A 15126-nucleotide genomic window follows, 5' to 3' on the forward strand; every position below is an offset into this window, starting at 1 on the left:
TGCTTTCTTTTTAGCTTACGCTCCGGGTTCCTTCGCCCGTTCGCCTGTGTTATCGTTGCTCGGCGGGCGAAGGAATGTCCCAAATAAGGGGACGATGCCTGCGATGAGCAAGGCCTGCCAAGGGCGAGTCAAGCGCCTTTATCTTGTGCATCAATTGACACTGTCGTGACAGCAGCGAGCTAATGCGGCTGAAAGCTTTCAGACGACGATGAGTAAGCGACCGGAACAACTGCCCGCTGACCGACCGAGCGCCGAGGGCTCCGAGAGGCCGAGAAGATCGCCGGCTGATGGCGACTTGGACCCGGACTCGGACGAGCTCGAGCGTTTACGTTGTTCGAGCGTGCAGACCGAACAAGTGATCGCCGAGCGGAACCGGCGAAACGCTCGGCAGCCGAGCGCAGGGTACCCGGGACTTGCTTTCGGAGGCTCCATCTTCTCGTCGAGCACACTGATGCGGTTCAGAGTGATTGCCAACGAGCTGCACAACATCACCAACGTGCAACTGAAGCGCGCCGAGGGCGAGGTGTCAGCGCTGCGCAACCGCATCAACGCGCTCGAAGAGAACCTGGGTCGCGAGGAGAGCGAGCTTCGTCATGCGAGCCACGAGGTGTCACTCGCCAGGATGGAGAGCCAGCAGGAAGGCGACGACGAAGAAGACGGCGAGATGTCGCTGCTCGACACACAGCTGGTCGAGTCCAAGCTCAGGTACGAGGCGGTGTCCCGGCAGATTGCGCTACTGGACGCCGAGTTCGACCCGACCAAGGCGGCCTGCTCTCCTTGCGCCGACGACTCAAGCACCACGACGCCCGACGCCACGCCTGCTTGACTCGTGTGGTGTTGTCACACTAGCAAGCGTGAATTTGGCATAGTGCGATCTTTGTGCGTGTGACAGTGAGAGAGCATCGGTGGTATCAAGCGCAGTCAAACCAGGTAAGGACGTCATGAGTCTGATTGTGATCTGAAGAAGGCTGGCAGCGTCTGACGCTTGCAAAGCTTAAAGAAAAAGAAAAGGCGGAAACCGCCCAAACAGCGAGTGTGACTACACCCACGATTACCAGGCATATCATACTGTCTGTTTTCTTGGAGCCTCCTATCTGCCGTTTATGCTGCTTGTTTTAAACCTGGTTGAAGGTCAGCCATGCATTTCAACTTTTATTCACGATTGACATTAACAGCAGTGTCATTAGATTGTGCGTTGTGTTACTACACAGTTGAGCTGGAAGAATATGATTCTGCAACATGTAAGAAACAAACTTGGTGAGGCTTGTGTATTTGCACACACAACCATCCACAGGTGCAAAGAAAAGATCGTCATGGCTAGTGGTGAAAAAAACATGTTTGTAGGACTGGCTTCAGAACCTTTGCTATGAATCCGTCAGCAGTTGAAGTGAAGCAACATTGAAGTGGTGCTCTTGTGCAGTATTATCTTTGCCAGCTGCACTGACGTAAAGATGTAAAGGTTTGTCAAAAATGAATGTTTGCATGCAGAACTTGGCACCGACTGCATTTGGAAATTGGCTCAGATCTGGATCCACTGGCACCTTAAATGTTAGGGTGGAATGTTGGGCTATTAGGGGTTCATAGATTATTTGTTAATATCTTTAAGAAACAAAGGACAACACAACTGCACTAGGCAGACATGTATGGTACCTTGCACTTGTCAACCTTCAGGCATAATGCAATGATAAGCTCTGCTATTTTTAGATATCTGTTGAAATGGTTGTATACTGGAAATACGTCATTTTATCTATGTCTGCTTTTTGGAGAACTTTTTTAGAGTACCACGGCCAGCCACGACGGTGACCATTTGAAAGCTGCTGAACGCTGAAAAGAAAAGCCCATACTAGTGTTCAGCTGTTCTTGCAAGCACACCAGTGTATACGAGTCTCAGAGGACATTCTACTTTCTTTCGATCGGTGCTTTGGGACTTTGCAGGTTTTTCCTATATGCTTCAGGTGCGTGTCTAAGTGTGACAAGTGCATGTGCAGACACTGGAAAGCGGCAAACAATTTCACTGACACAGACACATGCCCGTGATAAGCGCTTGCCCTTCCACGTGTGGTCTGGAGAACAAGAAGAACAGCGCGAAAAGACAAGGACCACAGGATGATACACAAAGACAAGCGCTGTATCATCCTGTGGTCCTTGTCTTTTCGCGCTGTTCTTCTTGAACATGGCATACCAACTTGCCCAAGCATCAGTCCTGGAGAACAAACACTTTCAAAAGCTGCTTTTAGACCGAACCTTCCTATCTGCAGCATTTTGTTGACGTTGTGTTATGGCGCATGTACATACATTATTGTACTGTTCCTAGCTGCAGTGGCTGCGGTGTTTGAGGATAGTTTTTCTGCCATTTGATGCAGAAAACTCTTTTGATGGACTGAATGCTGCGCTGTTCTTTTACAAATCAATTTTTTTGGATATCTACACATGATGTAACCCTTTAAAGAAGAGCTGTGCTGGCCGAAAGCAAATTCTACACACAACCTCACTGTGCCTTTATATCTTGTACTCTGCTGCGCTGTTGTCGGTAATTGTTGGTGTTTATAGTGATCTCCGTGCCTTATGTCATAGCGACTAAGCAGTGAGCTGCTTATACTAGGGACACCTTTGGGTGACAGTGCAGAGCAAGTTGTCTTTTGTGGCTTCATCACGGAAGTCGCATGAAAAACAAAAATTCAAAAAGGGTTTTTAACAGTGTTAGTGCTTTGGAACCCTGTTTTTTTTCTTTTGCATTTTTTGCGCTAACTATTATATCAGAACACCTCATTAAGCACCAACTAGATTTATGGTTCTTGGGTCACTCGTCACTGAATTTGGCACACATTTTTGTTGCTTATGTAACTTAGACCTACAACCAGCATCACACTTGCTACTTTTGGACAAGAAAGAATTTATTGAAAACAAGACGGTGCATTCCTCAAATCATCTGCTATGGTAACATAATGGCTAAAGTCGTGTGCTTAAGAGCACAAAATTGGAACTTCTCTCCTTGGCTTCTAAGGCAGCTGCATAGGAATGGGGGGAATATGTGAAGATACTGCCTCTGTATTGAGATTTTGCCACATGTTAAGGAACTCCAAGTGGCAGAGATCAGCCTAGAGCTCTCCGCTGAAGTTTTTCTCATGGCCTGTGTCATGACTTGGCATGTACAACCTTGCTAAGCATGGGAGACCTGAAACTTAAATATAAAGACTTGGTTACATGCTGGATTCTTCAGTAACTCTTATTGAGTAGTGCAACAGAATCACTATAAAATTTAAACATTGGATTTTGTTTAGTTGTCAAACATTGTTTAGTTGTCAAAAGCATAGTGTGGGTTTCTGAATAGTTGTCATTTGTTGAATGAATAGTGTTCATGCAAAAGTTCATGTTTTGTGAAGTTCAGTACCCACCCATGCTAGCATTTGTGAAGATAATTGGCAGCTGGTGAGTTTCTGGCATAGCTTTCCCTGCACTGCAACTTGAGGTAGTCTTGAAAGTATATTTTCAAAGTGTGCAACACAATGCGCCTTATTCTTATTGTGTCTTAGTGAAAATTATAGATTTTGTAATCATGTCATGTGCATGAAAACTTGGCTGCTCAACTTTGTCATGAATGATGAAAGTTCCTACATGTAGTGTGCCAGAGACAGGCAGCTTAAATTATTTTTATTCTCTGGTTTCAAATTATCTTCCATTCTTTTTCCTTATAAAAATTGGGAAGCACTTCAAGATCCTCATGAGTCAGTTTGTGAAATGGCAGCATAGACAAGCAGGTGGACATTAGATTCTTTCACTGTGAGCTGCCCTGGAAATTGGAATTTAATTGAGGTTTTTTGAGCACATGTCCTTAGCAGCATGAATACTGAACCTTTTGTGTGTTTCAGAATTGTTATTTCAGACATAGTATCTGTACCAAAGACTATGCTCACATAGGTGTCCAGCTTCAGTTGTGAATTTGTGGCCTGCATAAGCTCTAACAATGCATGCTAGACAATGCATAGGTGTTCCATTTCAAATTCTTTGACATTGATGTCTTATGATTTGGCAGTGTGGTGTAACTTTTAATGGCTTTACAGAGCAACTTTTGTGTGTCTTGCTCTCAAAAATGGCAGTGGTGTTTTATAGTTCAGGCCACAGGTTTTAGTTCCTTGATTAGTACTGCCATGAGATTATGGTATTTTGTCTGCCAGACAGCTGTATTGACTAAACAGCCCCAGCATATGCTCCTTCCCAGCACTTGTTTTACAAGGATATCACAAAACAGTTGTTGCATTCTTCAGCTTGTGTATTTTAAGAGTGGTTCATATTTACTTATTGACATAAGTGTATCAGTGGTGAAATTCTCTCAATAGTAGCCTTATTTTTGAGGTGGCCAAACAACCTTGTTTAGCTTCAATTTTTGAACACAAATCAAATCACACAGGGAAGTTACTTGGGTGGTTTTTTTTATCATCAAAAAGCAGTGAGAGCCGGAATTCTTTGCATTTACGACGAAAGAAAAGGTAGCGAAACTTGTTTCGCGTATTTTATTTTCTGTTTTTTTTTTTAACGCATGTCGAGACACGGAAGATATGGTCTCACTTTCACTGAACATAACGGATTGTTCTGCTGGCTTATGGAGCGAGCGTGTTGCGCAAACGGGGACTCGCGAGGCCTCGCACAAATGCATTGTACTTCCTCGTGGCTTCCTTTGTATGTGAGCTGGCGGCTGAGAGCCAGTAAGGAGTTCGGCTTCGAGACGAATTGCGTTTTGTTGAAAATGTAGTGCCGTTTGATCGCCGCGTTTTTTGGGCTGTGAAGGGCAGTAATAATAGTAATAAATATTGGGAGTGTGCAACAGCTAGAATGAAATCTGTGCCAAGCATGGAGGTATTTTTTTTTTGTTCTGCTCGTACCATGCAGTGCAAATCGAAAAGGGGGAGAAGCTAGAGCATCGTGCCAGTTGCGAAACCGGATATCTTCCGTAGCCGCATTTCAGTAGGTTCACGCGCAGCCTGTGAACCTTTACAGCAACGATCGAGGGCATGCTGCATCGTATGAAGCAGCTCTGAGTAGTTCCTTTGGCTGTTATAGAGGGCGCGACAACTCGTAAATGCTAAAATGTTGGCCAGTCAGTGATTTTTTTAAATTTTTTTGAAAGATGAGACTGCGGGGAGTTTCGCAGCTGGCATGATGAAGCAGCTCTGGAGAACTGCGGCTGTCTCCACCATGGAGCAGTGGATGTTGTTATACTGTTTACAGTGTTCCGCATATTTTGTATACAAATCTTCTGATTAAATATGTACGAAAGTGTGTCTGTTCGGTGGTTCACTGTGAGCGAATTCAACGGAATGCGGCCGATGTTGCTGCAGGCTCCAGCCTCGCATTCTGTTGCGCCCAAAAACCAAGTAGAAGACGTACACAAGGAAAGAAAACATCACATACACCCTAGACACGCACTCTGGTACACACAGGGTGGGAAGGCCCTTGCGTGTTCTGCATCTTTCTCGAGTCACGTATTTTGCTTTATGTGACTAGGATGCCACTTTATCAGATCGTCACTTTATTGCAGACAACCTGATGTCACGGGGTTCACACTGCAATATGTTGAACAGCTCAAGTCACGTGGCATTCGTGCCTTGGGGGTTCGGAACTTTTGCCTTCCGAAACCAGGCGGCCGCAGCGTACCATGCATAAACCGAAAGTTCCCGCAGTCGATGCCTTGCGGGTTCAGCTAGTTCACAAGGATTGTTGCCTTTTCTCGGCCCTCTTCGATGCCAGGTAGTCTTGAATCTCGAGCCTCTTGTAATGCTGCTGCCAGTTGATGGACACGATGGCGAGGTATGCGCAGAAGTTGACCAGAATGGTGATTAGAGTCACCCACGAGGTGTCAGACATTCCGAGCGCTTCGGAGACAAGCAGGAAACGAAAGAAAGGCAATGTTGGTCGGTGTACTTTGGAGGGCATATATCTACGCTAGAAACGCGGATGACGACCGCTGTTCCTCTGGTTTGTAAAATACATGTCAGTTATCGATGTCGTTTTTGTCTGTTCGATCATTAGTGAGACGTTGAGTACAGTCGCTTCGGGCACAGGTCAAAGATACTAAAAGTGATGTACGTTTTCAGAGGTCTCTAGTTACCCATACGTTCTAAAATACAAGAGGTGAGAACTGTGGTCAACGAAAGTCACCGTTGGCAATGAGTTTGCGAGAAGACGACGTTGACATTACAGAAACTATCGTTTCTGAAACGCAGACGGAAAATTGAAGCATCTGACGACTAATGTATAATGGAAGCCCGGTGAATGCCACGGCCATTGCGACTGTCCGTTTATCACAATTTTTGCTGAGTTGTTTGGCGAATCGCGGCAACAGCCCTGTCTGACTCGCTCCCCTCCAGCCTAAACAGTTAACCACCTCCTGTGTGACTCTTGGTCATTCCAGGAGATGCTTGAAATACAAGATTTCAGGCCATCTAACTGATCGCGAATGGGCAGTTTATAATCATACGAGATCATACGAAAAAGGTGCGTTTGCAGTGTGCTACAAGAAGTGGGAGATGCACTAAACAATTTCACACCCATAAGGGTGCAAATGAGCTTGTCTCCAAAACTTACACCCATTATCACCTAGTGGGTGCTGTGAAAGGGTGTAGAGATGAGCACCCTTCAGGAAAGGTGCGCCGCGTGAAAGCTTGGAAAGTGCGCATCAATCCAAGGCTTCTGCTTCATGGGTGAATCAATGTGGAGCACCCTTCCAACATGCATTCGTAGAGGTGTTATGGAAAAATAGTACCCTTTAATAAGGGTGCAACCATTACGCCCTCTAAATTATCATGAAGTGCACCCTTCCTTAAGGGTGCTGATCTTTTTAGTACCCAATAGGTGGCAGTGGGTACTCGTCTTGGGACAAGCTAATCAGATTTGAACCATTATGGGTGCGAAATCGTTTAGTGCGCGGAGCGCGGTGTCACTGCCCCACTTCACTAACTTCCTGTAAAGTAAAGGCCCGACATTTTCAGAACAGTCCTCGTACACTGTTATTTATATGCAAAGCGAGAAGCACGTCACACTTTCAGCGGTGTATGCGCTTCACTCTCATTGTTATTGCCGCGTGACTTATTTTCCGTGCCTATTTCTACCTGGTATGGTGGTTTAGAGTATGGTATGGTTTGGCTGATGCTGGCAAACATACAAAGCCGATAACGGAATATTGAAACCGTTACTTGTACGAAGGTTAACAGACTGAGCATGCTGGCAGAGCAGCAGTGTTTACGCAACTTACACCGGTAGAGCGCCAGACCCTGTTTCGAAATCAGAGCGCCATTAGGTATAGTTCTGCGGTCGAGTACGTCGTTTGGAGAATAAATGAGAGGAATGCTATGGGTATCTTTCGCGAGTGAACTTTTTAACGGTTAATCGATAATGGCCTCAACCAATAATCAAGCCTGAGCTCTGTTCGTGGCTAGTGAGGGTAAGGAGAGCGGCGTCCTTATTCTCAGTACTTATAGTGTGCCTTTTACTCCTGTAACGCTGGCACATATTTGTAAGGATTAAACCGCTATGCAGCCGTACGCATGGTATACCGTGCCGTCGAATTGTTGGAGAGGTGGCTTCGAAAGTTCACTCCCTTGCGCGCATTCAGTAACGCCATCTAGGGGAAAAGGGGCTATTCCATTATTTGCGCATGAGCAGAATGGAAGCACTGGTAGCGCCTCACGCTCGTAAAACTAATTGCCTTCGTTCTTTCCACTCATATTTCCTTACAGCGCAGACAATGTACACAAAGCGCAGGTATTTTTATTCGTTTTATTTTTATTTTCCTCGTTGTTATTAGTCCCTGGGTGGGCGCCCAGCTGTGAGTTTTGCGAAGGCAAAAAGGTGATGGCGTCACGGAGTTGCCCGTAATAATGAACGGCAATTAGTCTGCTCGCTGCAATTTTTGCGCCTTCCTACAGCGCACCGCGCCACTTGGACGTCCTAAAAGTTAAAAGCAAAAACGCAACAATGACTGACCTCGTCGTTCCCTGGCCGCCTTCACTGCAAAAGAGAAAAGAAAAACAGTGAGAAAAAGACGCTCAAGCCTCAGTACGCGGAAGCAAGGCGCTGAATAAGTGAGGCTTGTAGACGGTAGGTTGCGGATGGCGGAGAACAATAGGACTGCAGATTGCTGAGATCGTGGTACGGAACGGAGAAAAGCAGATAGGCTCCTATGCGGGGCATACCGGCCTGTGCATCCTCGCTCGGACTGTTCCCGGCAGCTGCGAAGCGAACGTATAGTATCGGCGCACATGTGGTGCGCCAGATTCAGAATTCTGTGTTCCAATTGCAACCCTCATACCGGTTGCTCAAGCATCGCAGTATGAGGATGTTTGCAGCGTCTTTTTGGTTGTGCCTTTTAAAACGTTTTTGTGCAGATGGTTTAGTGCTGGCAAAATGCCAACGCAATTTGAAGTGCTCCTCCTTGCAGACTTTCCCGGGCAGTGACATTTGGCATGGTCGTGTGCACCGCTTATAAAAACCACTCGGGCGAAATAAGAAACAATAGGTGACCGCAGGACGAACGCCCTTTCTGTTGAGTTGGCAGAGGCGCTACCCAATGGGCACTGAAGCTTCGCTGGACGTCCCGCGGACATCCAGGATGTCCGCGGGACGTCTACGGGAGTTTCAATGCCATCCTGGATGTCCACAGGACGTCTAAGGGAGTTTCAATGCCCACTGGGTAGTACTGTGTCCTGTGCTTCAATTCTTTTGCGCCAGTGTCCTCTTCGAAACCACGTGCGGATGGTCGTTGGCGAGTTTTTGGTCTCCGAAGACGCACAGAATGGTCCGTTTCTATCTAAGTATGCTAAATATCTATGGGAAGGCAATATAGTTTATAAGAAATCTGTAGACTGTCTATAGACCATTTTGATGTATCTCTGCATTCAGTATAATCCTGTTCTATTGCTGTTGTTGTAGGCAACACCTACAAAAAAAAAAGACCTGTCTCTTTGAGGGCTGTTCCACTAACTTTGCGCCCCTTGTCAGGAACGCCGGGGCTTCCGGAGCGCCTGGCCGCTTTCCTTTTCTTACTCTGTGAATGCCCACTACACTCCTTGGGTACATTTCTGTAGCACTTTCAAAGGCGATCTCGGAGCTGTTACTTTCCCTAGTAGAAGCCCCACAGAAAGTGCGCTGTTACTTTCGTAGCCCTTACAAAAATTTCTTTAGACAGTCTGTTGTTGACTATCCACAGACTTCTGTCTATAAAGTGTATAGGCTTTCTAGAGACAAACCCTAGATAACAGTCTTTAGGCAATACAAGTCCTATAGACAATCTATAGATTTATGGCGATACGCTTTTAGTAGACTTTTGTGTGTAGATTGTCTATAGACTATAAAAAGACAATGAGAATTATCTATAGGAAGGCAATGTAGTTTATAAGAAGTCTGTAGACTGTCTATATACCACCTTTATCAGGGCTAGTAGAAGCCACACATAATGTGCGCTGCATTGCTGTGCTATTGGGCGGCGGTACAGAGTTGAGTTGCGCGTGTATACCTTGCAGTTCGAGGTGACCCATCTTGACTCCCTGCACGGTACACTCGTAGAGGCCCGCGTCGCGCTCCTTGAGCGGCTTGAAGAGCACCTCCTGGCCAGCGCCCTGGAGGGACACCCGGCTCCACGTGGGTCGGAGCTTGGAGCCGTTGTAGAACCACGTCACCGACACGCCGGGACCGGCCACCCTGCCGCACATGCGCGGTCAGCAGCCCAGGACCGTCTCAACCATTTCCGGCTCACGGTTCGCTTCAAGATTGTACTCGACAAATGCTATACCTGCGTTTGAATGGCTTGGTAGAAATCAAACTATACTAAGGCCACACTCTTAAAGGAGGGCGGGAAGGGTTGTGTAGCCATCTAGAACTAGAAATAGCCAGGTGTAGAGCTGATCAGAGTACCAGCTCAGGCGTGTCGGATACTATGACGGACATCCACAGCAAGGGAAACGACTGTGGATTGTTCTGTATATGGCATATATATGCTCTAATTTGTTACGGTCAGAGCAAGTGCTCACATGCAACAAGCTAGGGTGCCTGGTTGCCCTCTCTGGCCATCGAGCCACACTATACAACAAGCTGATGGCGATTGCCGACTGGTGGCAAAGACGCGTGGTACCAAGTCATGTAACAAGAGATGCAGTGACCTCAAGTTAGTTTAGGCACTCACATGGGAGTGATCTTTGCTGAAAGCGGTGGAATTTGTTTTAAAATTCGATTTTAGCGCAGTAAACGCGCAGTTAAAATGACTGGTTTATATCACAACTATAGACGCTCGCTAATCCGTTGTTAACAAGACCGTTCTGCTAAATAACGAGCGAAGGCAACGAAAAAAAGTACGCTGTTATGTTTGTGCCGTATTTGTCTCTCCATGCGACATCTTAGTTGCTTGAAGTTCGCTTTCCCACAAATATTACAAAAGTTACAGATACACATGATGCTGAGCTCAAGCTTACGTTGGCAGCAAATCACGCGCGTTCGTCCGGTGTCAGGGTGGAGATTTGCGTCGTCTGCTGAAGCGCATGCTTATAGACATAAATGTGCACATGTCAAAGACGCACATAACCGTGCAGATGTCACGGTACGAAACTCGACGCACCCGCCGAAATGTGTGACTACTATGTTTGTCGGCGAAGCGAGAGGTCCAATAGCCGACCGAAGCGCTGTGTGCCGATATATTTTGGCACACTTTAACAGGCATCCATGCCCCGGACTTAGGGCAAAAATTTCACAATGTTAAATTTTTTTTTCTTAAAGGGCCACTAAACACAACTCCATCCAATTGTTGTTCTTAATCACAATTAATTCACCTGCTCTTTCTCGCTGCGTTGACGTTTGTTTGGCAGCAAAAGACGCAAGGAAGGTTGCAAGGCTAAAAATGTTTTATCTGTTGTATAATAACCACTTCAACTTGAGCACAAGCAGTTACTTGAAACAGCGTTCCTCTAGAGCTGCGAGATCATCTGACAAGGATCAGGTTACACCCATGACGGTCCGGATCAATTCCTCTAAATACTCCTCCTTCCACAGAACCATAGCTGAATGGAATTCATTTGCCTCAGGACCATTTACAATCAGACAATCTACACCAATTTGAAACTTGTCTGTCCCGGTATTTGAGCCTATAGAAACCATTTGTCATTGCTGTCATTCATTATGTTCATTACCTGCGGTTCCGATCCTCGGTGGTCTGAAACCGAGCATATTATTATGAACACTTACATACCTGACGCACTTGTGGCTGTATCTGCTGGCAAGATGATTTCATATAAGTTTGCATAAATTTTGTACTTGTGGCTGTGTGTACTTCTTGAGTTGTATGCATCCACCCTGTAACGGCCTTACGGCTGACAGTATCAATAAACAAATAAAAATAAATCAAATTTATGGCCAAGAAAATTGGTTTTAAGAATTTCTGACCGGTTTATTCGAACCCGTGACGTCCTTGCAGGAATAAGACGGACTGCCACCGTTTTTGAAGTGCATGGCGGCGTAGCGCAGCCTCTGGGATGCGCGTCCCAAAATCGGTGTCGACGTAGGCATTTTACTTTCGAAATCGACCGGTGATGGCGACACCTGTATTTAGTTTCCCGGTCTTCTCTTGCTTATAAAAGCTCCGTTTCCGGTGAGAGTGGTCTATACGTACGTGATTACAACGTACTACCCTATCGGCACAGTTCAACTTCTATTAGACTCAGGGTGCCCCTTTAGCAGACATCGAGTACGCCATACTTAATCAGAAGCTCTCCACCAGGGGCGCCCTTCGTCGCACCACTGATGTGGCTTTGGCAGTTAAACATGACTCCACGCATGCAGCTTCTCTTCGCAGTGCCTTTTAGCGCCGCCAAGCGGTCGACACGCGGGCGCGGAGCGATGCGCGCTTCGTGAACGCGGGCATCAATCATCGCAAGCTGTGTCTACGCCCGTCAGAGCGCGTTCCTCGCGAAGACAGATCTGCGGACGCAAGAAAGACTCGCGCGCATGCCGCCGCGCATTGCATTCATGCGGTGGTTGGTCGAGGTCTCGCGATGCTACTACTCTGCGTGACTTTTAAGTTTGTTTCGCTGAACCTTCGCCCCTCTACACTGCGGAGCGCGAAGGGGGGGGGGGGGGGGGGGCATCTGGAAGTAAAAGCTACAGTGAAAAGGCAGGATGAAATTAAATGCCAACGCAGACTCGCGCGCGCTAACGGGGTTAGAGAAAATAAGGAAGGGTAAGAAGAGCGAGGAGGATGTCTTGTCTGAAACAGGGAAAACAGGGGGACACGATGAAGCTGACAAGAGACTGCACGAGGCTGGTCCTCGTTGATGGCAGTGTTGGTGAAAGGTGTACACTCGAGGGAACGTTTTACAAAACGGCTAATATTGTTTCTAATAAAATACACGCGTTAAATTTGAAGCTGGTTTGAAGTACCGTTGCAGATGAGTGCTGGAGGGGATTCCGCTACTGACACAGCCTCATGTCCAACGTTCTTGGACAAGAATTTTGAATATTGGAAAACTGTAAAGTACTCTTATGGAAATATTGGAGGTAATAGTCCATTCTTCCGATATGTAGCAAAATCTTTCTTTTAAATTGATTCCATAGCTCGCATCGAGCAGTTCAGACTGCCCTAGAAAGCCAATGGGGAGCGCTTGTGACGATATCGAAAACGCTAATAACAAAAAATGCAAGCCTGCCAACGGGAGAGATGCGGATATATTGACTGTGAGAGTGATATCTAACAATACATGAAAAAATTGCGTTCATAGACTGGTCCCCGTTCAGAAATGCTTTTGTCCAGAATTGTAGGGTATATGTTAAAGAGCGAAGTATATTAACGACTAGTCTTTGCGTGTGCACTTTGCTACAAAATAGGCGACTGCTCATTTGCTGATGCGGATCGAACGTATAACTGTCGTATCGGTGGCCGTTAGAAGAGCGGACTCAGTAGAGTGGAGCCGAAACTCTCGCTAGGTAGGCGATCAATTGGTTGCCGCTTCAAACGTGTTCAAAAGGGCAACCAAAATATTGAAAGCAGGACAGCGCACGCTGCACTTTCGCGACTTTTCGTATTAGGTCTGCTTTCATTGTGCACACAAGGTTGGGGTGACTTTTTTTTCCCCCTATTCTGTAACCTGTAAGTTTGCAAGACTGCGAGGGGCCTTAAAACCTGAAATTAGTGCTCGGATAACATTATTCGTTTCATTAATTGATTCTGAAGTCTTTTTTTACTGTAGTTAATTATGCTTACCTCCTCTCAAAAAGACTCGTCCAAGTATTGAGGAACCGCAGTTGCCTTTCATATTCTATGACATAATCTGCATGCGTTCAGGCTACGTATAGAGTCCGTCTTCGTTGTTAACGAAGCCGTATGTATACGATTCTACGTACGTTCGTTATAGTAGGATACAACTTTAAAAAAAAATAGTTGCTAAGGCGCCCGTGTGCTGTGCGATGTCAGTGCACGTTAAAGAGCCGCAGGCGGTCGAAATTATTCCGGAGACCTCCACTACGGCACCTCATTCTTCCTTTCTTCTCTGAATCCCTCCCTCCTTTATCCCTTCCCTTGCGGTGCAGTAAAGGTGTCCAACGATATGAGACAGATACTGCGCCATTTCCTTTCCCCCAAAACCAATTATTATTATTATTATTATTATTATTATTATTATTATTATTATTATTATTATTATTATTATTATTATTATTATTATTATTATTATTATTATTATTATTATTATTATTATTACACTGGGTCAGTGCATTACTCCGCTGGCCAATCACAATAGCAAACTAAATCAACTTTTTAGTGTTTCACTATGTTAAACAAGCCAGGTAACAAAATTTTACGGGTTATAGTTTTTTTTATCTTGTGACTATAGCCTCTTGTTTAGGTAACAAGAAATGTTTTAACAACGTGCTACTTTATTGTCGTGGAGGAATTTTGTGCGGCGGTCCTGAATGTGGGCGGAGCTTTACTGCAGACTATAGCTTTATCCGACTGTAGTAAGGGAAGCGCGAAAGCAGCAACGCATACGCGCACGGAAGGGTATGGGATGAGTCAGCCTTAAAAAGCTACATCGCTCGTTTTCACCGACGACGCACTACGACCGCTGTCCGCTAATAAACCTGCGCCATTTTGAAATCTGAGCGTTAATTCGGTCTATTGCGGTCGCTTCCACATTTCACTTGTCTACAGTATCACATTGGTCACGCAGCACTGAACTGCATTCAAATGAAAAGAAACAAAAATATGAACAAGCTCTTTTGGACTCGTTCATGATTAATTTCATTCATTTGGGCTGTATGGGTGAGGCCTCGCTGTATCTCAACGTACAGACGAGGGCGAACGGCCGCTCTGCTGTCAGACAGCGCGCCTTTTTGTAGCTGCTGGCTCCGGCAGGAGGAGAAAATAATAAGTTGGGACGAAATCGCAGCGCCGTCTGCGCTGACGTCACGGCGGGTGTCGTTCTCTTTCAGGCTGCGTTCCAAAAGAGTCGTTCACCGGCGCCTGCCTTTCTCATCGGCGCCCGCGTACGCAAGGCACGCCAAGAACAAACGAAAGAAAGATGGACGAGCCAGGGCCGAAAGAAAGCCGTACGTCATGCTGTGGATGCGGGCACGCTGGATGTGTCGCCATTTTCCTTTTAGCAATACACTAATCGAATTTATTCTTTGTTTATTTTTGCTGTACGTGTCTTCGATAAATAATAATGAGTACAGAGACAAGGTTAAGAGTCCCTTTAAATAAAGACAATTGTTTCAATAAGCTTCAGGGGACGTCTGTATGAACAGATAACAAATTGTCTTTGTGGTCAAAGAATGCAATCGGAGGGAGGACGAACCTAGTGCCGGCAACCGAGAGCCTAATTAGGAGATAACAGTTGGAGGGGACACTTAGACTCCGCATTAAGCCTATGACGGGGTAGCGTAATGGGTTAATTCCCATATACGCAGAAGTTCTTTCTCTGCTTTACTTTCATGGATCCCTGGGTATCCTCATCCCCCTCCTGGCGCAGTGATGCAGCGGTTAAACGGTGCGCCACTGACCTGCGATGGCAGGTGCTACCAGCGGTAGGCCTTGTGCGACCCAGGTTGCTCTACCCGAGCGACCAATCATTAATTAAACTGTCACCTGCCACG

The 15126-nt window shown here is 46.1% G+C and overlaps 3 protein-coding genes across 5 annotated transcripts in view; 2 read left to right on the top strand and 1 right to left on the bottom strand.

The window, feature by feature from the left end:
* LOC144129166 (uncharacterized) lies at nt 1–14657 on the top strand. 3 transcript variants are annotated; one of them, XM_077663137.1, is made up of 3 exons: nt 1–930; nt 1767–2061; nt 2202–5279. In XM_077663137.1, the coding sequence occupies exon 1, from the start codon at nt 209–211 to the stop codon at nt 824–826; it is 618 nt and encodes a 205-aa protein (XP_077519263.1). In that variant the 5' UTR covers nt 1–208; the 3' UTR covers nt 827–930; nt 1767–2061; nt 2202–5279. The 3 variants fall into 3 exon arrangements, with proteins under 3 accessions (XP_077519263.1, XP_077519264.1, XP_077519262.1); XM_077663138.1 differs by lacking the exons at nt 1767–2061; nt 2202–5279 and adding an exon at nt 14464–14657; XM_077663136.1 differs by having other exon boundaries at nt 2–2061.
* LOC144129167 (LETM1 domain-containing protein 1) overlaps nt 1–15126 on the top strand; it is a 369791-nt gene that overhangs the window by 347059 nt on the left and 7606 nt on the right. The window lies entirely within an intron of this gene.
* LOC144129977 (uncharacterized) overlaps nt 5704–15126 on the bottom strand; it is a 23513-nt gene continuing 14090 nt past the window's right edge. The window contains exons 8-10 of the mRNA XM_077664027.1: nt 9446–9693; nt 7981–8004; nt 5704–5870 (exon numbers count right to left, since the gene is read on the bottom strand). Of these exons, the coding sequence (XP_077520153.1) occupies nt 5704–5870; nt 7981–8004; nt 9446–9693 (439 nt within the window). The remainder of the gene's footprint in view (nt 5871–7980; nt 8005–9445; nt 9694–15126) is intronic.

Source organism: Amblyomma americanum, chromosome 4, assembly GCF_052857255.1.
Source record: "Amblyomma americanum isolate KBUSLIRL-KWMA chromosome 4, ASM5285725v1, whole genome shotgun sequence".
Classification (NCBI taxonomy): domain Eukaryota; kingdom Metazoa; phylum Arthropoda; class Arachnida; order Ixodida; family Ixodidae; genus Amblyomma; species Amblyomma americanum.

What these genes read in the sequence shown, in the direction of transcription:
- LOC144129166 (XM_077663138.1), top strand. Translation starts at nt 209, where the DNA reads ATGAGTAAGCGACCGGAACAACTGCCCGCTGACCGACCGAGCGCCGAG.